Below are 26,300 nucleotides of genomic sequence, written 5' to 3' on the forward strand. Positions count from 1 at the left end.
GGTTATTCCTCAGTGTTTAACAATTTTTTTTTTTTAAGTTCTAGCGTGCTTGGTTGGATTTCAATAAATTGAAGAAAGAATTTTTGGTCTACAAGTGAGCCAAAACATTAAAGGAAGCAAGGTGCCTGCCTCCCTGAGGCCAACAGAGTGGTAATCAAATGGGAGAATCATGAGATAGCAAGAGGGGGGCAAAGCTGGGGTTCCTGGCTGGCCAGCCCTCATCCTATTTAGGTTTGATCATTGTATTTAATAACTTCTGAATTTTATTAGTAAGGACAGTATCTCAATTGTCCCCTTTATGCTCTATCCATGCTGCTTGAGACTGCCTAGTCCACAAATAAATATGGCTGGTGTTCATTGTCATGGCTATAGATTTCAAATTGTCTGGACAAAGGGCATCTATTTCTCCACAGCACCATGTCTGTTGGTAACAGGCAAAGCTGAACTCAGTCCCCAGTGGTCTGGCTTCTACATGCATTGTTTTTATGCCATTTCACCACACTGCTTCAAACAGGACTGATTACTATCACCCTGTGATGGCTCATGTATAGTCCTACTCAAATACATGGATGAGAAGACTTTACAAGCTCTCCTGGGCAGAAAGTCATTCTCTTTAGAAAAAGTGCCAGGTTGGCCGGGTGCGGTGGCTCACGCCTGTAATCCTAGCACTCTGGGAGGCCGAGGCAGATGGATCGCTCGAGGTCAGGAGTTCAAGACCAGCCTGAGCAACAGCGAGACCTTTTCTCTACCAAAAATAGAAAGAAATTAGCTGGCCAACTAAAATATATATAGAAAAAATTAGCCGCGCATGGTGGTGCATGCCTGTAGTCCCAGCTACTCAGGAGGCTGAGGAAGTAGGATCACTTAAGCCCTAAGTTTGAGGTTGCTGTGAGGTAGGCTGATGCCACGGCACTCACTCTAGCCCGGGCAACAAAGCGAGACTCTGTCTCAAAAAAAAAAAAAAAAAAAAGAAAAAGTGCCAGATCATCCAGGCCCCTCTGGGTACAGTGGGATTGGATGAGACCAACTTTTCATGGAATAGGAACAGGATAGGTAGAGATGGGCTGTGTAGTTTGTATTTCAGGAACTTTGAATAATTTACAGACATTATCTCATCCACCTACAGCATGAGCTCATTTACAGACTTCCAATCAATTATTGATAATACATAATTATTTGTATTTTGTTTATACTTCAAAGGCAGAGCCAGTCATTAACCAAATTAGCACCCACACTCAGTCTCAACCACATTTTATTTATTTTTGCAGTTAAGTGCTTTTGAAACATACCTTTGTCACCTCTGGAAAGTTGTTGATAGTTTGTAATGAAGAAAATTACACAGTGAATGGTTAAATCTGAAGCTCTGGATTTCTACAAAAATAGCTGGTGGTTTTACAACCATATTAGAGGTAGGTCAACTGAGATACACAGGAAATAGGTAAAACTTCTGTGAGCAAGTAGAGAAAAAATAGAATCCATACATACGTTTAAGATGCATCTACATACCTATCTATATAATTGTGCCAGATGCTGCACTAAATGCTTTATAAATATTATCTTAATTAACCCTTACCTCAGCCATTTTAGGGATGAGATTGTAGCCATTTTTCAGATGATAATAAAAGACTCAGAAAGGCTGAAACATTTCCGCATAATCACACTGCTGGGAAGAACATATAAACCCTAAATTTCAGACTCAACTGTCTGACTTATACCACATCAATATTCCAGAAGAGAGGGTTTCCATCCCTATCCTAAGGTTGCAGAATGCCAATCCCACCAGGCTACCTCCCTCCCAACTCCTATACCTTAAGCGAAGTTAAAGACTTCATATTAGGTTCTTGACTATCTCAAAAAGCGTTTTCTATTTTGGTGGCCACTGGGAATATAAAGCCCATGAACTGAAGTTACTGGGACTGTCAGGGCTCAAGAGCTTGTAAAATCTATATTCATGACAAGTGAGATCATTTCCATTTTATGTAGTCCTAAAATCTGAGACCAATTCACAATGCAAGCTTTTTCTTCCAGAAGGTGATTCAACTTTGGGCATGGTGAGGCAAGTTTCAACCATGAACATGCACGTGTAGATTTTAAAGATGTGCATACCCAGATTTTATACATTTTGAAGGAAAAGACCGACAGTGTTAAAAGTTGTTATCATGGAATAAGGTTAAAATGTATGAAACCTTGCTTAAATTAAAAAAAAAGTTTGTTATGGTAAAAGTCTTTCTGAAAATACATACAAACTATTCACAATAGTTGAGCTCTAATTTTGCTTGGACATTCTAACAAAAGCCATTACATGTAAATAGTAAGGTTTACAAAATTTAAACTTATAGCTGGAAATAATTATTTTGGGGGAGGAGAAGAGGAAGATGTCAGTATCTTTCAAAAGAATGAAGTAAAGAAGGCCCCTTCTGATGTCTGAGGAATAAACCACAGAAACGTGATGCTTTCGGCATAAAGACAGTCTCTGAGTGCTTCTTTATTCTAGAAATAAGCAAGCTCCCCTGAGACAACTGATGGCAGCAGAAAGACACTACGGCAGCAGCGGGAGACTTACAAAGCAGCAGCACTCCCAGCCATGAGTACAGCCATAGCTGTTTCTAGATGCTGTGGCTGGCCTCCAACATAAGAGGAATATTCAGAAGAAAATGGTTGGAATAAAGTGATCATGTGCAAGGAAAAGGGAGAAGGTTATCAAATTACAGAAAGGTGTTGGTTCTTTTAAAAATAAAATAAAGAGCTTGTTCTAGGGAGCTTAAATATTTACTTAAGTGCTTGCTGATGCGTTTCTTATGTAAGGGAGGTACCACTGCCACCTAGAAGCAGGAAATCCAAATTGCAAGACAAGTATCCTCTGACAAAAAGTCTTGCTGAGAAATGCCAACCTGAAGTGATGAAGAGCTAAAAAACACCCACAATCACTGTTTCTTTGCCCATCCCTCAAATGGCCACACATATAGCTGTTTAATTGACACTGACTGACAGATCCATTAAAGTCTTGCCTCTTCTAGGGAGAATGTTTATTAATTCAAATGACAGCAATGCTTGCAACACCAATTTTTTTTTTTGATGATGCTCAGAGATTTCTCACAAGAGCTGAAACAAATACAAGCTTGTTCCAGAAGCATTAATGCAGAAACACGGTGAGCCCAAGAACCTCCTGGGTAAGACTGCTGATATTTCAGATTCCTCGAACCCTTCTCCAGGTGAGTACTTTAAAAGAATATCCCAGGTGATTATCAAGCAAGAGATCTTTGACCCCTGTATGAGAGACACTGCAGAACAATTAGAACAAGCAAGCAAATTCAGGCCCCTGACAGTGAGTGATTCTCACTCTATATCCATCTTTTAAGAGTTCAAGTCATCAAAACATAAAAAGTCCTTTCAAATGAATAACCCAATCATTGGAGATATACATGATTGTTGTTTTCATGATTTTGTTTGATATGGCCCCAACCAAAAGCAATGCTGAGGTGCCCTGGATACCTACATTCTGCTAAGCATCAGTCCTTTCTGGTAGTGAGGTAGGAAGAATGTTAACGAGAACTTGGAGAAAATTAGTGTTGCAAAGCTTGTGTTCTTTGAAGTAAGAAAGAGGGGGCAGCCAAAGAATCAGAGACAAAACGCTGGACAGCTGGCTTGCAAAACTGCCTGCTGGGAAAAAGCATAAGTGACAGGTTGGATGGCTGATTTAGTTCTCAATTGAGCCAAATTTCCCTCTCTGCCTGGCAGCGCATGGCGGCATGTTAAATGACTAAGGTACAGATAGGTGGAAACTTGGAATGCTTGCACCTGGAAAAACAAGCTGTGTTGATGAGCAGCAACTAACACCTACTGCTGATGAACAGATACATGAAGCACTGACTCTTTATATGGTCATAAAAATATACGGCCTTAAATAAAACCACGACTTAATGAGTAGCACAGGTACTACAACAAGCTCTGTGGACGCTTCATAAGTGCCTAAAATCCCTAGAATTGTAGATTTCGTTGGGCAATATGATGAGAAACGGTGAAGATGTTATTCTGAAGAGCTTGCATATCAGAAAAATAGTAGATCAGGACAGAGGAAAGGCAGGATGTCCAATAGGAGATAAAGCAATCAGCGTCCCATGAAGAAGGAGGGCTGTGAGCATCAGCTGGGGGAGGAAGGCAGGGTACAGGATGGTGGAGTTAGGATAAGGTAAGACTGGCAGAGACATGGGGAGATGGGGTGAATGCTGATGGGAGAGGGGAAGTCTAGTCTGAGGCTAACGTTTATGTTTTCCCCTTGAGTTTGGTTTACTTTAGTTTTGGTGGGAGGAACACAGACCAGCATTGCATATACCACATATTCCTCTGCTATTCCACTTACCCCCTCCTCGCTTTGGAGTGATGACGTGGTTGTTGTTACAGAATTGAGAAACCACGGTGAGGCTGTTCTCTATTAACAAGGCAGTGGTATCTGGCAGCTGCAGGGTGAGAGAATTTGTGTCTCTTGGCCTTTTCATTGCATAACAGGAAGGGGAAGATTGAGAAAATTGTGAGGCACCCACGAGGGCTGAAGAAATGCCAAGCTGGAACTGAAAACTGATGGGCAGAACAGAGACACTGAGTGCCCAGAGGCAGGGCTGTCCCCTTAGCTGCAATTGTCATCAGCATCTTTCATCCCTTTGGGAGCACCCCAAGTGTGCCAGGTTCTGCCTTGACTGCAGTCTTTGAGGCTGATGGACTCAGGATCAGAAGTGGACACAAAGTTCAGGAGAATGAAGGGCAAGGACAACAGCTTGGCTTCCAAATGTTTTGAATTTTTTTCCAATGCCTTCTTCCCACTCTCAAACTGATTCCAAATTCCAGTGTGGACATGCAGTTTTTATTTTTCACTCTCTACATGGCATTTTTTGCTTTGAGAGACATAAGCAAATCGCTAGAGACTAGTTCTGGATTTTAAAAAAATTGGCAGGAGTACATGAACAGATATCATAAAATTTGCAGTTTTAGAAAGGTTTTGTGGAAATAAATAAGTTACAAATATTTTTCTCCAAAATGAAAAAAGTCCTCTTATCTCTCCATTGAGAACTAGACCCCATCCCCTCAAGCTGCCTTATAGGGTCTGAGCTAAACTACTGCCACCAGATGTTTACATCTGCAAGGATTAGTACTACACATCCCCCCTGCAATGGGGCAAGTAACACTCCTCACAGACATTTAAAACTGTATACATTGGGCAAGGATTTAGCACTGCTGGTCAGTGGCTGCAGGAGTTAAAAATGATCACTTAGTAATCAGCACTGCTTGAGTACAATGGCAGTAGAGAGAACTATCATCTCCTTGAGCTGTGTCTTCTTCAGTCCTGTCATCCTTACCCGGAAGAGTTGTAAGTGGAGAGGACAGAGAAAATAAAAATGCTCAATGAACTGTGGAGATATATCGAGTCTTGCTCTGCCCACATCTTCCCCAGTTGAAGTCACTGATATCTCTCACCTGGGGCATGAGCTAGCTCTAATAATCACAAGGAAACCATTAGGAGACTCAGTTTCTTCCTACTTGAACCTAATCTATCACTCAGTATCTTGCAGGATTGGCAAGGAAATACCATGTCAAATGCTGCCTCTGCTCAACCATCCAAGTTCCCAAAATTGGGCTTTCACCTTGAGTTCCCTTCCTCCGCTCTAAGTCACTAACTGAGGTTCCCATTAACAATGAGGATAGGGAAGGGGTGTTGCGTGATGGATAATGGTCTTTCTCTCCCCCTCCTGGATAACCAGGAGTTATGTCCAATATATAATGGTTGAGTTAACTTGGCAGCACTGGAGGAAATGAACACACTGATAGAAACTGATGGAGCAATGCCACACCTCAAAAAGGAAAGTCCTTGTTCGTGGTGACCTAAGCAAAGTCTATCAGACCCCATGAAGATAAATGCTCCAAATCAGCCAGTTGCTCTCCTGCAGAATTCACCCTTGTGTTCCCAGTGAACAAGACACAGATGAAAGCCATGTTTGGCTTCCTATTAAACTTGTATATTTTGTGAAGGAAGTGAGTCTATTCTTTACTATAGCAACTGGAAACTTTCTACGGCAGGATGTGGGTAAGTTTGTGTGTGATGCTAATGAACTCAAGGTCATAGCTGTGCCTTACTTTGGGATGACACCAGCACACCTAACCTGGCTAGCTACATTGTCACTGAGGATACTAGTCAAATGAGGAAACAGGTGTGTGAGGCCAATGACTGCAGATTTAGCTCTGCCACCATTTCTCAAAATGTGGGCTGTGAACCATCTGCATAAGAATCATGTGGGAGTTTTTTATTAAAAAAAATAAAAGCAAGTTTCGGCCTCCATCCAAGAGAAGAATGGGAATTGATTTAACATCACATTGAGGATTAGGTTAAAAATTTAAAAGAAAAAGGAAAGAAAGGATCGATGGATACGCTCATTCAAGTTTGAGAACTACCACCCTTCTGAGTGAGCTCTGTGCCAGGCCCCACAAATACTGGCCAGGATTATCAGCCTTGGAGAAAGCATTCTTGACACAATTTATCTAGGACATTGAGTAGTGAGTAAAACCACAGTACTCATTATTTTAAACACACACACACACACACACACACACACACACACACACACACACACACACACACACACACACAAGGATGTTTAAAGAGATGAGGTCTTGCTATGCCGCCCAGGCTGAGTGCAGTGGCTGTTCACAGGCACGATCATAGTGTACTACCGACTCGAACCCCAGTGCCCCACACCTCATCCTCCCGAGAAGCCGGGACTACAGGTGCACACCACCACATTCAGTCACAGTGCTCATTTTTCAACTTAGAAAGTGACCAGAGGAAGTTGTGGAAATTTTCTCATGAACATCAAAAAGTCCTCGCTTTTTGATGGCTACTTTTTCTTGGCTATGTCTTTCATAAAAAAGTAATAATCTTTAGCTGTTTACTAGAGGTTTTGCTGAAGGATAATATTAAGCCCTTCTTAATATTCACTCATTCTCACAGCTTGTATTAAATTCTAAAAACCTCTCTTCATCTTTAGGTAAAAGAAATGAAATTGCTTGAACCTAGATGCCACAGCTTATTAGGGGAATAATTTAACTTTCAAGTCTGAAGTGACTGCTGTCAGGATTGAAGAGGTGGGGTAGAGATCAATTATTCCACCCTCTGTGCTGATAGGCAGTAGTACACCTAAATCACCCCAAAGAGATGATATTCTGTTCTATTTTGAATTAGAAATATCCTGGAATGTATAGTGAAGTGCCAATGTAGGGCTTAAGGCAAAAATCTCTGATGAAAGTGCTGTAAGAAGAAATGGATCATTAGGTCAAGGGTTTCTTAATTTTGTCAACCACTCGGTAGCTAAAACACAACTGTTTGAGAGAGGCTTACAAAGAGCTTTCTTGTACCAACTGTTCTCATCCTCTAAGGGCTTTGGATAAAGCTCAGTTGAGTTTAAGTGAAATGGAAGAAAAATAATTTGACAATACTCTTATTGAAAAAGCAGCAAACTCCTGGAATGGCTGAATTAGAAACACTTTGCAATCATTCTGTGAAATAATTTAGATGAAGAAAAACAAATTAATTCCTCATAGTGTTTTGAATTATTTAAAATCATCTATTTACTACATGTCAGGAAGTTAAGAATAAACAAGTTATTTATTGTTTGAAAATGATTCAAAAATGTTTCAGCTCATATAGTTTGCTCAGGTCATTATTTAAAAAGAGTGAAACTTTAAAGAATGAATGGGCATACTATCGAAAAGAAATAAAACTTTCAACTTAAATGTCAGAAAATCTTAACTTCTAAAATAATTTTAAACATTTACTTTAGAAAATGCTCCTCCTGTGACAGGTAGCCAAACTCAGCCCTGAGAGGTAATCTTGCGTAACATTTTACAGCAAGTTAGAGGGAGAGCAAAGCCAGACCTCTTGAATCACTATCCAGTGTTCTCTGTAAACAATAGTATGATTTGTGAATTATGACCATGCACATAACTTCAAAAGATCACAAAAAGGGCCATAGCCATGACTTAAGTCTTATCCCCAGGTTTTAAAATACTTATGAAGAATAAAGATGATACATATAATATGGCTTGGGCTGTTAAGAATCAAGCTCTACACAACTACAATGCATCAGTTTTCTTCCATGTAAAAGCAACTAGAAAAGATACGTTCTTCTAATCACAGAAAAAAGGGGCAAGACTTTGTGATCTAATTAGCAAGTTCAGGAGTTGGTGGAGGAAGAAAAAATACTGCTAATCGAGACTAAAATAGCAGCTATTAGGTCTAAAGAGCAAAGTATTCAGTGCTACAGAGGTGCCACTGTATGAATAATACCTATTCATAATTCACCTGGGGCCCTTTGCCTGCTGTGAACAAGTAAATGACAAATGATCAGCAGAGCCATGGTGCTACTGTACACACTGAATAAATTCTTAGCAAAGAATCCCACCACTAAGGTACAGATTGCCTTTAAATAAAAAGAGGGGGCTGGTATTGCCTCAAGCAGATAAGTTATCAGGATGGTATTAATAACTCAAGCAGGAAGGAGGACAATACAGATGAGGAGAGATCTCAGAGGTAAAAGGTTGGATTTTTTTTTCTTTTTGACTATAGATCCAGCAAATGACAAATGCATTCATAAACTCGACATGAGTTGCACTTGATTTCTATGCTATTTCTTTGGATATCTATTTCCCTTCTCCATTTCCTGACTGTTACAAATAACAGAGCATGAGGCTCCATGTGGTTGTAGAAATGGGAGGAAAACTTCCTGAAAGAAAACAGTTTTGCATTTTTTTCACAATCTGAGCATAGTTAGGATTTTATCCCAACTCTTCAACCTTTGAAGTCACATACGGATCAATATGAAATGAGCCGTTTTGTCCTGCCTGCACGTGATAAGAGTCCCCGGCCCACTCTGCACAATAATCCAATGTCGAGCAGCTGCTCAATGCAGAGTGCCCACCTTGGTCCTCTAGGACCTTACCACAGGGCCAGCTCACCCAAGTGTGCAGGACCACACCACACACTCCCAGCTACCTCTGTTCACCCCACATGCTGGACAGCAAGGCTTGAACTTGCAAACAGGAACTCTGGCAGCTAAGAGAAAAAGAACATCTGGGCCTTACAGAATGACTGCTCAGCCTCCATCTCCTGCATGCTACTACATGCCCACTGTCCTCCAGAAGGCTACAGGACTAAACCCATGAAGACTGGGACCCTCGTTTTCTTTAGAAAACTGCCACTGCCTAAATCCTGTGCTGTATCATTTTTCCTCTTCTATATTCTTGTTTCCTTAATGCTCTCACCTTCCAATCCCCTGATCCCTCTTGTCTTTTCCAAACCTGCTCGAACACCTACTCTCTGACCAACATGCTTCATCACCTGCCCTCAGATCCCTCCTGAGCACCACCTCACACTCCTAGCTCCTCCCAAAAAACCCTGCTTCCCCTGGGGACCTCCCAGTTATGGGACAGTTATTCTGAGTTGCTTTATATAAGGTGGGGTCTGTGCCCTTCTGCCCAGCACATTTTCAGATTGTTACTCTTTCACAAACTGTTAACACCTTCTCTTTTAAGCTTCTCACACCTGGCGACACCATTCTCCACTCCCCTCCTCTTTGCAGTCTGTACACTGCTTTGACCCTTTTTCCTTCATTGAAATCTCTGTTCCCTCTTCATTTCTGCTCCTGGTGCTTTGAACATTCACATTGCTATGGGTTTGTGTCCTTCCAAAAGATACGTTGAATTATTAACCCTGGGTACCTGTGAATATTGACCTTATTTGGAAATAGGTCAATTTAAGATGAAATCATTAGGGTGGGCCCTAATCCAACATAATTGATGTCCTTTATAAGAAGAACAAAGTGCTATGTACAGGCAGAGACACACGCAGAGTAAAAGGCCATGTAAAGATGGAGGCAGATTGGAGTTAGGCTTCCATAAACCAAGGAACACCTGGGGTTACCAGAAACTGAAACAGGCAAGGAGGGATCCTGCCCTAGAGACTTTAAAGGGAGCATGGCCCTGACAACACCCTGATTTGCAACTTCTGGCCTCCAGAACTGTAAGAGAATAAATTTCTGTTGTTTTAAGCCACAAGTTTGTGACAATTTATTACAGTAGCCCCAGGAAACCAATGCATAAATGAATATTGCATCTTAGGTTATGGCTTCCCAGTTATTTTTCTTCCTCTGTACCAATAATCTCCCACTGTACTCCAGCCACACTCTCTCATGGTCATACACCTGGGGCCTGTTTGTACCCAACTGCTCTGTTCTGCAGCCTCTGAGAAATGCCCCTGTGCAACCATCCACTCACCTTCCAACTTGCTTCCTTGCTCATTCAACTATCCTCCTTACTATTTATATCCCTTACACATTTTCATTCCCACCTCTGGTTCTCTCCTCATTCAGCTTAAATTCCAAGATTCCATGGTCCAGTCTCTACACTCTCTTGTCCCTTTGTTGTTTATCACACTTGCCTGGCAATACTTTGACCCTGGCTGAGTTAAACTGTCCCCTTTTCTTCATGCCTGTGCTGGGACAGCTGAGGGCTACTGCAGAAAATGACACCATCCAGAAAACTGGTAACACTAAAAATTCATGGTCACCAACCTCAAATAGACATCAATCCTGGACCCTCATGCTGCTTAGCAATTCTATTAATACTACTCTTCCCTAGACAGCACATTCTCCAAAACTTTCTGCATAAAACCTACAGATCTGCTTCCATTCTTGACTTCTTCCTTCCTATTCAATGGAATATGAGTTCCTTCTGGTCCTTCCTCACCTCTGTTCTTAACACCAGCCCTTTCTGCCACATCAGCAATTCTGCATACTAAACCACCTCTTCCCTCTCCTGTATCTCCTTCCTTTTCTTCTCCACTTAAACCTTCCCTTCAGCATTTAAACATGCTGAAGTCCTTCCTGAGACCCTATCCAGCTATCATTTTCTCTCTTTCAGAGATGGCTGAACTGGTTGTCTTTATTTTCTTATTTCCACTGACTCCTCACATCCTCTAAATTGACTCCTGCCCTCATCACACACCATCAAAAGAGCCATTATCAAGATTGTCATTGGCCTCCGTGTCACCACATCTAATGGAAACATACCATCCTCACACTGCTTGACCCCCAAGTGGGATTCTGCCTTACTGACGGTTCCCCTTCTGGACACTCTTCTCTTAATTTCCATTGCTTCTATGGCACCACCCATGCCTGATTTTCCTTTGATCTTTCAGTATATTCCTTCTTATTCTTTGTGGTGTGTTTCTCTTCTTCATTTTTAAATATTGACATTTCCCAGGCCCTTCTCTCTTCTCTTCTTAATCCACATTTTCATACTCACTCTCATAGCTTGATTAACTATCATCAAGCCAATAACTCCTAAATATTATCACCATCCCAACCTCTCTTCTGAATTCTTGAGCTGTATATCCAGACACCTATCAAAATTTCCTCTTGGATGTCTTATAGGCCTTTGAAATTCAAAATGTCTAACATTCAGGTCATAAACTCTATTACCACCCTCTTCCCTAATTCACTAAATGATATGCCAACCTGTAGGCAGGTAAAACTTGTAACTCTAGCATCATACTTGATTCCTCCTGCCTTGATCCCTTTACCACCCTAGGAATTCCATTAACTATACCTGAATTCAATTTATTCCCAGTCTACTCATCTCCCATTCACATGAGGAATCTATAAAATCTCCACAAGTCTGTTTTCCTCCAACAGTAAGTCCTTATTCATGTTCACCTCTCATCCTTGCTACTTTTAAATCTGTGCCCTCACCTCCTCTCTTTTCTTTTGCATATGCCCTACTAATAGTGCCATCCATCAGTTTTCTCTATCTTTTGCAACTATATCTCTCCTTTTTAGAGCCTCTTTTCCTTTCTGCCTAGAAACATGTTTGTGTCTCTCATCATGGAAACTTTTTCTTTATAACTCAGATTCTGCTTCAACAATCATTTTCTCTTCTTCCTTTTAATACTCAACTTCTTCAAAGAACAATAAACACTCACTGATGAGGTTCTGGTTTGGGTAATGGTGGAGCAGCTTACAGCAAAATAATCCTCCTGCCAATAACAACTGTAAATTCTGGATAAATATTTTTAAAATAACTGCTTGTAGGTGCTGGGGAGCAACCTAAAGCTGTAGGCAATATGACTCTGTAGAGGAGAGAAGTCAACCAGGTGATATCTACATTTAGTTAATTTTTTCCCTGAGGATACTTTCCTGTTCATAGGATCCATGGGGTATAGATATCAAGCAAAAAGCTGCTATGGCATCAGAGGCCTGAGTTTGAGACTGTCAGAATGTCTTGAAATTGAAAAGGAAAATGCATGAAAGGAGGAAAACACCATAGATGATAAAAACCCAAGATCAGTAAACAAATTCCCCTCAATTTTTTTGCTAACTCATGAGTGTACAGGGAAACATTCGAAGTATCCAATGGAAAGCAATAGCTGGAATGCTAAAAATGAGCAAAGGTTTTAGTGGCTATCTAGTTCTGGAGTGTCAAAATTTGGTGTTCAAGTCTTGTTATTTAAAGGGATTTGGGAAATACTGTAGGCTTTTCATTAAAACCCAGAAAGGCTACATCATGAGACCAAGGACTACACCCTAGAACTAAATGCAAAATGAATACAGACCAAGCCCATACAAAAACAAAGAGATCCACCAGTAATTTAACTACCTGCTAGAACAAAATACAATACTCTCAGGGGGAAGGTAACAGAAACCAGAGTAACCACAAAATATCATCTACAATGTTTAGTATACAATAAAAATTTACTAGATATTCAAAGAAATAGAAAAATGTGACTCATAATCAAGAGAAAAATTGGTCATTAGAAGTAGGCCTACAGAAAATCCAGATGTTGGATCAGTCAAGGATTTAAAATAAGTATTTTAAATATGTTCATAAATTTATAGGGAAAAATGGGAATAATGGGGAAAGAGGAATAATTTCAGAAGAATATGTAAAACCTTAGAAACAAATGAAAACTTTAGAATTTAAAAATAAAATATCTGAAATAGAAAATTTATTGGAGGGGGTTACTAGCACATTTATATTGAAGAACAGAATCAGCAAACATACAAATAAGTCAATAGAAAGTATTTAGACAGAAGCGTAAATAGAAAAATAGTTGAATTAAAAATGAACAGAGTCACAGTGACTTGTGGAAAAATAGAAAACGATCTAACATATAAATAGTTGGAGTCCCTGAAGGAGAGAATAAATATGGCAGATAAAATGTCTTAAGAAATAATGGCCCCCAAATTCCAAACATAATGAAAAACAACAACCAAGAGAACTGTGAAGCCCAGGAAAATCCAGGCAGGATAAATTCAAAGAAAACTACCCTCAAATACATCATTCAAATTACTGGAAATCAAAGATTAAAAAAATAATACAAAAATATTCCAGAAAAAAAGACTTAGTAGATAGAGAGAAACAATGATAAGAATGATAGTTAACTTTTCATCACAAATAATGGAGGCAAAGAGACAACAAAATGCCATTTTCCACTTTGCGAGGCTGAGGTAGAGGATCGCTTGAGGCCAGGAGCTTGAGACCAGCCTGGGCAACACAGTGAGACTCTGTCTATATAAAAAATGAGCTAAGCATGGTTTTATGTACCTGTAGACTCAGCTACTTGGAAGAATCACTTGGGCCCAGGAATTTGAGGCTTGCAGTGAGCCATGATGACACCACTGCCCTCCAGCCTAGGCAACAGAGTGAGACTCTGTCAGAAAAAAAAAAAAGCCATTTTCAAAGTGCTGAAATAAGAAAAAAAGTCAAACCAAGATTTTATATCCAGAGAAAACATACTTCAAAAATAGAGACAAAATAAAGACATTCTCACTTAAACAAAGGCTGGGAGAGTTCGTCTCCAGCAGACCTGCACCGCATATTAATAAAACACTAAAGGATATGCTTTAGGCTGAAGGAAAATGCTACCAGATGGAAATCTGGATCTAGAGGAAAAGATGAAGAGAACTGCAAATGGTAAATATGTTGATATTATAAGCCTGTTTTTCCCTTTGATTAGTTTCTTTAAAAGAAAATTGATTTTTTAAAGCAAAAATGAGAATGCTTGAGGCCAGAAGTTCAAGATCAGCCTGAGCAACATAGTGAGACTCTGTTTCTACAAAAAAATAAAAAAATTAGCCAGGCATGGAGGCACATGCCTATATTTGAGGGGCTGAGGCAGGAGAATTGCTTGAGCCCAGGAGTTGAGTTATGATCATGTCACTGCACTCCAGCCTGGGTGACCGGTGAGGCCCTTTCTCTTAAAAAAAAAAAAAAAAATGCTTGATTTCTTTTAAAGGCAGAAAAGAAGAAACAGAGGAACAATATCTAGAGGGGCCAAAAAAAAAAAGTACATATAGCAAGACAGTGGGCTAAAACCCAACAGTCAACAGTACCAATCATGTAAATGGATGGAACACTTCAGTCAAACAGAGAGTGTCAAATGAGTGAGGAAAACAGCACTTAACTACATGCTGTTTATAATAGACACATTTTAAGCATAAAAATTTAAATATACAAACAAGGTGAAAACAAAATGATGAAAAAAGATATACCATGCAAAGAATAAGCATAAGAAAGTTTATGGTTATATTAATATCAAAATATATTATAAGACCAAAGATAAATAGGAGTATGTGATAATGATAAATGGATCAACTTATCCAGCAAAACAAACAAAAAATCCTAAATATATATGCACCTAATAACAGAGTTTTAACATAAATGAAACACAACTGACAGAACTAAAGGGAGACAAAGGCAAATATAGTACTTAAGCATCGTTTTTAACACCTCTTCTCAGTAATTCACAGAACAAGTAGAAACAATTCAGTAAGGATATAGAAGATTTGAACACCATTATCAACCACCTTGGCATTCATAAAACACCACATCCAACAACTGCAGAATACAGTTTCTTCAAGCACACATGTAATATTCACCAAGATATACCACATGCTGGGCCATAAAATAAGTCCCAATAAATTGCAAAAGATTGAAATCATTGAGAATTCTCTGACCACATGAGAATTAAATTAGAAATAAGTAACAATTAAAATCTATATCCTACAATTCATTTTATTTTTAAAAACCATTTACTCATCACTTAACACTTTCCATCTAAGTTACTCTGACTCTCCTTAATATTTCACTTTTAAAAGTCACAAATGCCGAGTGATTCTCATATCCAGGCCTTCAAAATATTTAATTAGTTGGATTAATTCAGTACATGGGCAACTCAACTGAGTCAATCAACATTTCCTGATGTGTGTCTAACCCTGTGCTAGGGATAATAACGGCCACTGCTTAAACAGCACTTTTGATATGTCAGGTACTATTTGTAAAGCACTGTACTATTTATGAACCCATATCATTGAATCTTCATAATAATCCTATGAGATGGATACTGTTTTCCAGATGAGGAAACTGAGGCAGAGAGAGGTAAAGTTAATTGCCCATGGTCACACAGCTATTAAATGGTAGAACCAGAATTACCAGCCCAAGCAGTCTGACTCCAGGGTCATGTTTCTAACCACTGTGCTATATAGAACCATACAGACTCCTTGACTTCAGTCAGTGCTCACAGACTAGTGGAAGGCAGAAGACAAGACAGACAAACTATCATAAATCAACGCAGTAGATATTTTGACTCTCCCATTTCACTATATCCTAACACAGAGGCACTTAGTAATCTGCCTTAACTTCCTTTATAAACTTCCTTTGAAGAAAATATATGATAATCTCATTTATATTGTAAAATATTAGCTGTAAAATAGTTGCCACTGCTTCATGTGCTCACTCAGAGCATTTGCATTTTAATAGTTCCTGTTTAAGCAAAATACATATTTCTCACTTAGGAATGTCAGGAATTCATAAGACAGATGTAGAAAGGTGGTGGGAGGGGTTGTGGCGATGTGCCCAGGTATTCTGGAAGTCTAACTTCATGGAGTAATATGGCTTCTTCACCGGTAAGTAAGTTGGATCCATGATACTCTTTATTTCTGAGTATTAAAGAAATTAGATGGTGGTTCAAGTTTGGAATGAATAATCTTCAGGAAGTCACTGAACTCATTAACTTTGTATACCTTTCTTCTCTGTACCTGAGAACAATGTTTGCTTTGCAGGGTCATAAAGATTAAATGAGAGCAGTAAGCACCCACTGCTGTACTGGCAAGTAGCACATGATGCCTAAATGTTAAGGGAAAAAAAGATTTAAAAAAAAATCAAAATTAACTCATAAGTCTCTTCATATTACATGAGAAGGGAGTTTTTTGAAAAAAGCTTTAGCATAGTTTGGTCTTTCACAAGTTCTCAGGTCCATAGAGAATACTACATACTAAAATATAAATCAGAAATTCAAAGGAAGAGTGTACAACCTCAGCCTGAGCCTTCTGCCTTCATAAATTTTCACAAATTGAATTTTTTAGGAGTAAATGATAAAGCTCTTTCTAAGCTAAAGATTCTAAAAATAATAGAAAATAAGTTATTTTTAGCTCAGAATTCAGTATTAATTTATGTCATCTACATAATGATATTTGCACAATAGCTAATGTTTAATTCTGGGTCTCGAGAGCCTACATAACTCTCAGAAATGACAGACTATTCTCCGTCATTTGCAAAACAGGAGATGAAAATAATAAAAATAAGATTTCCTCTGGAAATTTTCAACTTGAAAACTGGATTTTCCAGTTTGAATAAGCCATGATCAGTAAGACAGACAAAATGTTCTCCAAAAGAGACAGAGAACTTCATTATTAGACACCTCGAGCCCAGAGACTTTACACATGCCACTGGGTTTTAAAGGGCACTAGGGCAAATTGTTTCACTCCATCTATTTCAGTCTGCTTATCGTTCAAATCAATGAAACAAACCTTGGTCTGTTGAAACTGACCTTAAAAAAATAGTTCCCATATTCTTACCATGTTTTGATGATGATCTATTATTTAAAAAGCTGGAAGTTGAGATTTAGAGAGGAATTGGGGCTCCAGATACATCTGACAAAGCCACAGTAGTTAAATACTTGTCATCATTGAAGATAACCGTGGGATAAGAGTTACAAAATTCTTTCCTCCTTCTGCATGAGAATTTGACCTTCAGTTATTGCTCCTGTTTTGTTCCAGTGGCAACCTGATAAAACTGGTGTGTTACCAGGGTACACTGCTTGTGGAGAAAATGACTCCTGCTCAGTAGCCTGCATCAGGACCAGGGAGAGTATCAGCACGTTATAGGAAGCCGTGTCTTCGTGTCTGCCTGAGTGCAGTGCAGCAACTCTCGTAGCTGGGGCTGCCCTTTGTGGAGTCCCCAAAAGCTACGCCTGTGGAATTGTTACAAGATACACTGGCTTCTATGGTACATGAGGCTTTTAGACCACGGTGACTCTCACACCTGCCTGATGTGGACCTCACCTCTTTGCACGTGAGCTGTCATCTCGAGTTGGAGGATTCAGGAGCCAGCCCCTGAACTGCTGCAGGGCTTTCGGCAGAAGAGCAGTGCCCGACACTTTCCAGCTGACAAGACACGGTTCCTGTCTTATGTCCTTCTGAGAAGAGTGGTGCCAAGTGGTCTACGAAAGTATTGTGAGTCTGGATGTTAAGTTGAACCGCCCCCCCACCCCCAGTCCCACCCCTGTGGGCACTGCAGATACAAAATAGATGAGATATAACATGAAGGACCAGAGGAAAAGTGTTAAATTCCTGGTGCCTAATAATACATTTTCTATTTAAAAATGACAGTAAATAAACATTTGCTGCTAACAAAATAAATAAGAAACATTTCCTCTCTGTTTCCTGGTCTCTGGTTATAGCTCTGAGTCTTTCCTACTTTTTAACAAGATACTTTTTAATTCCTGGACCTGGGCTTATTTGAAAGGGAAGATGAGTAATCGTGTTCCCTTCAATTAGCATCAGAAGTTGCAAGAGACCTTTGAAAAAGGGTGGGCCACGATATGCAGGAATCAGTCACGAGAGATCTTCCAAGTGCTAAATTGTCTCCATTCTACAGCAAGTGCTAATGCGCTTGTCCTTCTGCTCTGTTATTTTATTATTATTATTGCTATTTCAAAATATTAAGGGGGTACAAATGTTTTATGTTATGTGGATCACTTTTGTAATGCTTGAGTCCCAGCTTTAGGTGTGCCCATCACCCAAATGGTGTTCATTGTACCCGTTAGATAGGGTTTTTCCCCTCCCCTCCTCCCCCCAGTTCCTCTGCTTCTTATTCTTCTACCCTCTCCTCCCTCCTTACTTCCAATGACCTCCTTTCTCAGGACTCATACACCAAGAATATCTTTGGAACATCTTACTTCATCTCTCTTTTCTCTGAGGTCATTATTCTCCCTAGCTAGAGTTCATCTCAATTTTATCTGAGCCTTGACTAGCTTAAATATCCTTGACTAGAAATGCCCAAGGTCACCGGTCGGCCCTGTAGCCAGCTGATAACGGTGGTGTTTGATGTCTGTGCCTCATGTCCAGTGCCAGGCTCGGGAACACACCTCCTCACCTCACTGCATGACTGACATTAGGATCCAAGAACCTGAGAATGGCACAGCTGGCTGTGAAATTTGATGGTAGAATATTAGGGGAACTATTTCATGAACAGGGAGGAAACAGGTTGCCACAAAAGAGGTGTGTATAGTTGTAGCTGACTGCAGGAAAGAGTGAAGCTCCCCGAAACTGAGTTCATCTAGCAGGCTGCTCCCAGGAATGGTGACAGGAAATTCTGAATGCCTACTCTATCCTTTCAATGAACTTGGCCCTGTTTCTCTATGAGAACCCTCATGGTGCACTTCCCTCATACTACATATGAAAGAGGCACACACTCATGCAATGATAGTGAGAATGTCACTTGCAACAATTTCTATATCCTTTTGGGAAAGCAGTTAAACAGTGTTCATGCTTTTAACACCGTTAATTCTACTGCTGGATGTTTACTCAAGGAAGTGAAAACAAGAAAAGCGCATACATGAATTTTAACATCCATGAAGACTATATAGCAATCCAAGGCTTTAATCCAAGTCTTTAATTTTAAAGCTTGACTGGCTGAAACATTAAAGGAAAAAAAAAGCAGAATATCTGAAATTCAGTGTGAGTACAAATTTGAAAATATACTGGTACATGTGGACAAAGACTAGAATGAAAAATAAAAGTGAAAATAGTTGTGACAAAGTGGCAAAATTGTGGATGATACATTATATCTCTTTTTAAAATTCTTCTGTCTTGTTATCTGGTTTTAAATTTAGAATGAAAATTAGAATAAGAATAAGCACTTAGTCAAATGGACATTAGGAAAGATAGTTCTCATCTCTACTGCATTTACCAGTGTTATAGCTTATTTTTATACCTGGAGAATTCTAAACATTCTTAGGTTACAACATATAGTGGTTTCTAATCTGGTTTAGGAAAAACAAATAAATACAGAGCCATGTTTATAGAATTATATAATTTAATAGTTAAATGACTATTTAATCAAAGACTTTCATTTTAAAGCTCAAGATTTTATAATCTGATCCACAATCTTTCACACAAAAATCAAACTTTGTAAGTCAAACGGGCTAACAATATTATACTTAGTATTATCATTAACTCTAGCTACTAAATACACTATATTAGGTTCAGTACTATGTGCTTTACATACACTATTTCTCTTTATTTTCAGTCTTCCTGCAAAGTCATTAGTTTTCCTTATTTTAACAGATCAAGAAACTGAGTCCTAGTTTAAATATCTTCACTAATATGAAATCATAATAACCAATGGTTATCTAGAGCTTAAAATGTGCTGGGCAACTTATGTGTGCTAGGTGTTTCACAGGTTTAACCTATTTAATCCTAAGAGCAATCTTATAAGGTAGCACTATTAACATTAAATTCCCATTAAGCAGATGAGGAAACTCAGCTCAGAAAGGTGAGTAACTTGCCCAAGGTCCTGACTCAGCCAGTAAGTGATGGAGATAGGATTCTAACTCTGTCAGTCTGGCTCCAGACCCTGTGCCCTAACACACTGTCTTATTCCCCACTGGGTGGATGACTAGACAATAGTACCAACTCAGTTTCTAATTCAGGCCAATATTCTTTCCACCACACCATACTGCACCTCATTTGGCAGATGAGAAAACTGAAAACAAGATTAAGTGATTTGTCTGTGGCCACGTGACTAGCTGATGGCTGAGAATTAACTTCTTGACGTGTAATTTAATGAGCTTCCTATTATCCCAGACTGCTTGGAATGAAAAGAAAAATATCTAGCTAAGAACAAAAGCAAATGAGAAAAGGCCTCAGGGAAATCAAGTCTAAGACCTTTAAACAATAAAATTCTTCCTTGTGTCTTTTCTATGCCGTTTACTTTAATAGACCTCTGTGCCCCCAGTACCGGCTGATGTCTGTCCTCTGGGATCAGGGACCGGCATGGGAGGGAGAAGCAGTGATGTGAGTGGGCAGCTTCTGGGAGAGGTGGCCCTCACCATGCACATCTGGGGTTCTAGGATTCAGCCACACTCTGTGTATGTGTCTGTGTTGTATATGTTTATGTGGAAAATGACATACCAATAGTTGGGCCCTTTGGAATATGTTATTTTATGATTTTTAAGGTTCTATGAGAAAAACTGAGCTTGGAGGGAGTGATGGTTGGCTGTATGTCAGCTTGGCTAGGCCATTGTTCCCAGGTATTTAATCAAACACCAATATAGGTTTTGATGTGAAGGTATTTTGTAGATATAATTCACATCTACTTTTCAGTCTGGCACTGAGTAGTTCTTCAGATCATGTCTGGTGCCTCCGTGAATTATAACAGAAAACATGGCAGCCCAGAGGGAATGGACCCTGATGGGTGTAACTGAGAGCAACTGGAATGAGATTGTTGATGACTTTCATGATATGGATTTAAAGGAGTCTCTTCTCCAGGGCATCTATGCTTATGGTTTTGAGAAGCCTTCAGCTATTCAGAAAAGAGCTCTTATTCCTTGTATTAAAGATCCAAAAGGTAATTCTGGAACTTGGAGACTATATAGGAGCAACTTGTCATTCTTGCATTGGTAGAAAAAAATGTTTGAAATGAAATGCAAAATAATGCATGCTGAAGCCCCACATATTGCTGTTGGTACACCAGGGAGAGCGTTTGATGTGTTAAACGGAAGATATCTTTCTCCAAAAGGGATCAAAATGTTTGTTTTGGATGAAGCAGATGAAACGTTGAGCTGAGAGTGTAAGGATCAAATCTATGAGATTTTCCAAAAATTAAATACAAGAATTCAGATTGTGTTGCTTTCTGCCACAATACCAACTTATGTGTTGGAAGTAACCCAAAAATTCCTGCGAGATCTAATTCAAATTCTGGTGAAAAAGGAAGAATTGACCTCTGAAGAAATCCAACAGTTTTAGATTAATGTTGAAAGAGAGAAATGGAATTTGGACACACTTTGTGACTTGTTTGAGACACGGAGCATTACGTAGACTGTAATTTTTCTCAATTCAAGGCACAAGGCGGACTGGCTCACTGGGACAGTGCACACCAGGGAATTCACAGTTTCTGCTCTGCATGGTGGCATGAACCAGAAGGAAAGAGACATTATCGTGAGGGAATTCTGATCAGGGTCAAGCCATGTTCTGATCACTACCAACTTGCTCACTTGTGGGATTGATGTGCAACAAGTATCTTTCATTATAAACTATTAATATGTTGAAATATCATGACCTAACTACCAATCATGAAAACTATATTCACAGAATTGGAAGAGAGGGTTGAATTGGGAGGAAGCATTTGGCTATAAACTTTGTTGCTGAAGAAGACAGGAGGATTCTTTGTGACATTGAGACTTTCTACAATACTACAGTGGAGGAAATGCCCATGAATGTGGCTGACCTTATTTAATTCCTGGGAGGAGACAGTTTCAAAAGCAGTGCTCACTGGTGCTGAATAGGCGATCACAACGTGTATTGTGCTTCTTTCTTCTGGGAGTATTTGAATCTTGTCTCAATGCTCACAATGGATCAGAAATACAGATTTTGACAGCAAAGCGACATTAGTCGTGAGCTTTTGTGAGGAAAGTCATTGGCTTTACCCTATTTAGCGTTAGACTGTGGGGTGGGCAGAAAAGACGGAGTCTATAAAATCTTTCTCAGAAATTTATTTCCTAGTTCTGTAGAAATGGTTGTATTAGATGTTCTCTATTATTTAATAATATACTTGTGGACTAAAAATTATAAGTGCTGCATAAAATCAGCCAATTATGTTAAAATAGAATGTCTGCCTTTATTCTGTTTGTCATTAGCTTAAATAGAAAGGTCTTTAAAATTGATTTTTTAGAAGGCATTTGAATGCATTTTGTTTGGCATTGTATTTATTCAATAAGGTATTTAATTAGTGCTAAGTGTGAACTGGACTTGCCCTGGCAAGCAATCATATCCCGGATAGGGTTAAATCCCCAATAAAATTGCCATATTGCACATGTCTTAATGAAGTTTGAATGTTAAATAAATAGTACATTAACTTTTAAAAAATAATAATTAACATCTATAATCAGTTGACTTTAAGTAAAGGTGATTACCCTTGATAACTTGGATGTGCCTCATCCAACTAGATCTTGGCCTTAGCAACAACTGAAGTCTCCTGGAGAGGAAGAAACCCTCCCTCGAGACTGCAGCATTAACTCCCACATGAGTTTCCAGCCTGCCCATCTTGCCTACAGATTTCAGACTCACTAGCCCCACAACTGCATGAGCCAATTTCTTAAAAGAAATCTCTATCTATGGGTCTATATACCTGTCCATCAACCCACCCAATCTTATTGGCTTTGTTTCTTTGGAAAACCCTGACTGACACAGAGGTCTTGCCGGGGCTGCAAAGTGCGACAAGAATGCTGAGACATATAGACCTGAAAAGCAAAAACAGCCTGAAAATGGAGAAGGAAAAGTTTGGCAGAAGAGACATGACGTTACATGCCACCGCACAGGCAGGTACAAGGGCAAGCATTCCTCTCTGGCCATAGGTCACAGTGGACAGTCACAACAATCTTGTACAGTCAGGGCTGAAAGGGGTGGGTTTGCTCACTGTGAAACATGGGCTCAAGCACCTGTGAGTCCCTGTAGCAATCAAATGACAGCTGGGAAAATAACATGCACTCAGATTCCTAGGAATTAACAACAACAACAACAACAAAGGCATCCTGTGAGTATCAGGAGACCCTCTTTGGCCAGCACTGACAGTGAGCTCAAGGCCTCCCAGAGTCCTGGACAACGCAGACAGGCAAGAGCGCTGTTAGTTCTTCACAATGCTCTAGGTTCCTACTTCAGTGTTTCCTGGGCTGGAGGAGAGTTATATTTTAAACCTGATCTGCTTCCTGTTTGAAAAATAAATGTGTCCCTTCACATTCCTTCTTCATCACCATCTCTCAGCAGCCCCTTCCCTTAAATGACTGCTTGGGAGGCCATGGGGGGAAGGGGCAGAGCAGGCAATCAGTCTCACCTTGGCTTCTGAAGTGGGTTCCAAGAAGCACAGGCGATTGCCAAGTCCCTCAGCGGCCAGGCAGAACTTCCTCTGCTCCTTGTGAACGGTGGCGATGCACTGGAGGACCACTTCATCTTCCTGCCAGGAGAAGACAGACACGCATGAGTTCCAAGTCACCTTGCTGTACCTGAATCCGGTAAGCTGCCAACCCCCAATGACAGGCACATGCCCTTTTCTTTAACCTGATTAGGGAAAGAGTTCTTTATTCACAAGGCATCACTGAGCATAGACCATGAGTCAGAACTCTACTCAATTCTGGGGTGAGGCCAGTGGGGGCAAGTACACAGAATGGACATATTGCACACACGTGGCACAGGCCTCACTTCTGAGAGCTACACCATGCACACAACCTAGGTGAGAAATTGATTTCAACACTTGGCCGAATATGAAAGTAAATCTAAGAAATCTCTCTAAATATAGAATAAATCAGTAAGAAGCGATTGAGGGGAACAGAGAATGCAGAAGACAACAGAGCAAAGGGGGATGAGTGGAGGCAAAGTCTACTGGTGTCAGGCTGTAGAAGAGGCACTAGACATGTGTCCCTGGGGGAAGGGAGTGTATGTAGTGGGAAACACATTTGCCAGAGATGATGGAAGAAGATGTGGAGGGGGAAGAAGATGAGCTTTAGACTTTTAGACCCACAGGAAAGGAAGAGTGAAAGTAGCCTTAAAGATCCAGATTTGAAGGAGGAATTAAAAGTTAAGCACAAGAGACACCCTAATTCCCAAGGAGTGGACCTCCCTCCTATATATCATTCTCAAAGGCAGCCCTCCTAAAATTTCAGAGGCCTTGAGAAAGAGACAGACCTCCCTTTATGCCAATAGACTCACTTCTGGCACAAGCCTCCCTGAGACTGAGAGGAAAACATTTTCCTCACCAATTCTTCCACGCTTGCTCCACCAGTCTGTGAGCCCAGGCTATCCCTCACCGCCTGGCTTTGGATTTGCAGGTGTGGTTAAGCAACAGAAGTCACTACAGGGGAGAGCCTGCTGGGGCTTCCTCCTCAGCACGCACTCATCTATTCCTCTGTCCTCCCGCCAGGCCCCCTGAGCGGGAGTGATCGTCTGGGAGAGCTGGAAAGGCAGATTAAGTAGAAATGGTTTTTCTTAAACTGTGTCTGGGATGTGTCTGTCAAATGAAAACATAAAATCCTTCCACCTGGTGGGAGTGTAAAGCGATTCATAGTAACAGACCTCCCTAAACATGTCTGCTGGTAGCCAGAGATAGGTGAGGGGCTTCAGGAATATGGGAGAAGCTACAAATCGCAGATGTATGAAAAGAAGACTGGGAAAAAATAGCTGCACAGTTTTACTGGCACTTAAATGTCACTGTTCATTATCAGATTGAGTCAGTAATAAATTCAGGAGCCTCTGCTTACAGTGAAGTCAGAATTCATGGTCTTCATTTTAGTTGAGACTGAAGAAACTCCAGAATATCATTGCTCTTAAAATGTGGGCTCAACATGTATTCACCAGCAAATTGGTTTCCCTGATCATCACCTAAATACACGTTTGGGAATAACACCAATTGGGTGTCGGGCAGATGTGGGGGTGGGGAGGGGATGGGTGTATACCTACATAATGAATGCGATGCACACTGTCTGGGGAATGGACACGCTTGAAGCTCTGACTTGGGTTGGGGGGCATGGGCAATATACATAACCTAAACTTTTGCACCCCCATAATATGCTGAAATAAAAAAAAAATCTTAAAAAAATAAAAAATAAAAAAAAAATGTGGGTTCGGTGAACTCTCTGAAAAGAATGAAGTTTTTCCTCTGGGGGAGTTTCCCCCAGATCCTATATTAACCAGGGGCAATGTGAATCCCCTAAAAGGCACTGGCAGTAGGGAAGTGCTCCCAGCTGTCTCAGCACTGACCGTGCTACCTGCCTTAGGCAGCAGGGGCTCACTAATGCAAGAGGTAGTACTCAGAACACACAACTCTTGTCCAAAATGCCAAGAACACCCCCAACTGAGAAATATTTAAGTATCTCTTGCCCACACACAATTCACCAGTAAAAACAAACAGAACCCCCAAAACTAACAAACAAAAAATCCCAGGCATTTGGAAATCATAAACGTGACTATAGACCAGATTTTTCATCAACTGGTGACAGCTGACAAAGTTTTTCCTTCCATGTGTGTCTTTGAGGTTCTCTTTCCAAGATTTCATTTCCCTTTCCCTTTCTATCCCAAGGTTCCCAAATCACCTTGGCTTAACCTTGCACTAGCTGCCTTGCGATCTCTATTTGTCTTCTGAAATTTCCCTGTTCTGTAATTCACATCCTTATAACCCAAGCTGCCAAGAAGCTAATGCAATAAGTGAGCCTGCTCTGATTTAATTAATAACCATTTGCTGAATAGTGGCCCTGCACCAGCACATTCCTAGGCTGGCGTTCTGGGTGATGCACATATGGGTGTGGGGCTCTGGGCCAACCTGACGCTTCTCTAAACACTCTTTTGCTTTTTCCATGTTCTGTTTGGAACCTTCTGCTCAACAATGCTGACCTGGCTGCAGACACCACCTGGAGTGGCAGCTGCACCTGCCTCTGCTCCGCACAGCAGCTATTATCTCCATAAACCATGAGTAGACAGACATCTGGAGCCTTTGAGTGCCTGACACTGAAATCTTTGCACAGAATTCCATTTGGAATTATGAGATGAGTCAATTCAACTCCATCTCATTACTTCTCTCCCTCCCTAGTAAAATGCAGAGCACAAGCCCTCCAATTACCAGCTTTCTTCATCCCCATACTGATTTGCATTTTC

At 40.3% G+C, this 26,300-nt stretch overlaps 1 protein-coding gene and 1 pseudogene across 1 annotated transcript in view; one reads left to right on the forward strand and one right to left on the reverse strand.

Annotated features, from left to right (window-relative positions):
- The window catches only part of RYR3 (ryanodine receptor 3), a 338,847-nt gene extending 315,148 nt beyond the window's left edge, over positions 1–23,699 (reverse strand). Inside the window, exons 1-2 of the mRNA XM_045543649.1 lie at positions 23,682–23,699; positions 23,491–23,610 (exon numbers count right to left, since the gene is read on the reverse strand). Of these exons, the coding sequence (XP_045399605.1) occupies positions 23,491–23,610; positions 23,682–23,699 (138 nt within the window). The remainder of the gene's footprint in view (positions 1–23,490; positions 23,611–23,681) is intronic.
- Positions 20,792–21,899, forward strand: LOC123621769 (annotated as a pseudogene).
- Positions 23,700–26,300: the final 2,601 nt, after the last annotated feature.

The sequence above is a fragment of the Lemur catta genome, chromosome 1 (assembly GCF_020740605.2).
Source record: "Lemur catta isolate mLemCat1 chromosome 1, mLemCat1.pri, whole genome shotgun sequence".
NCBI lineage: Eukaryota > Metazoa > Chordata > Mammalia > Primates > Lemuridae > Lemur > Lemur catta.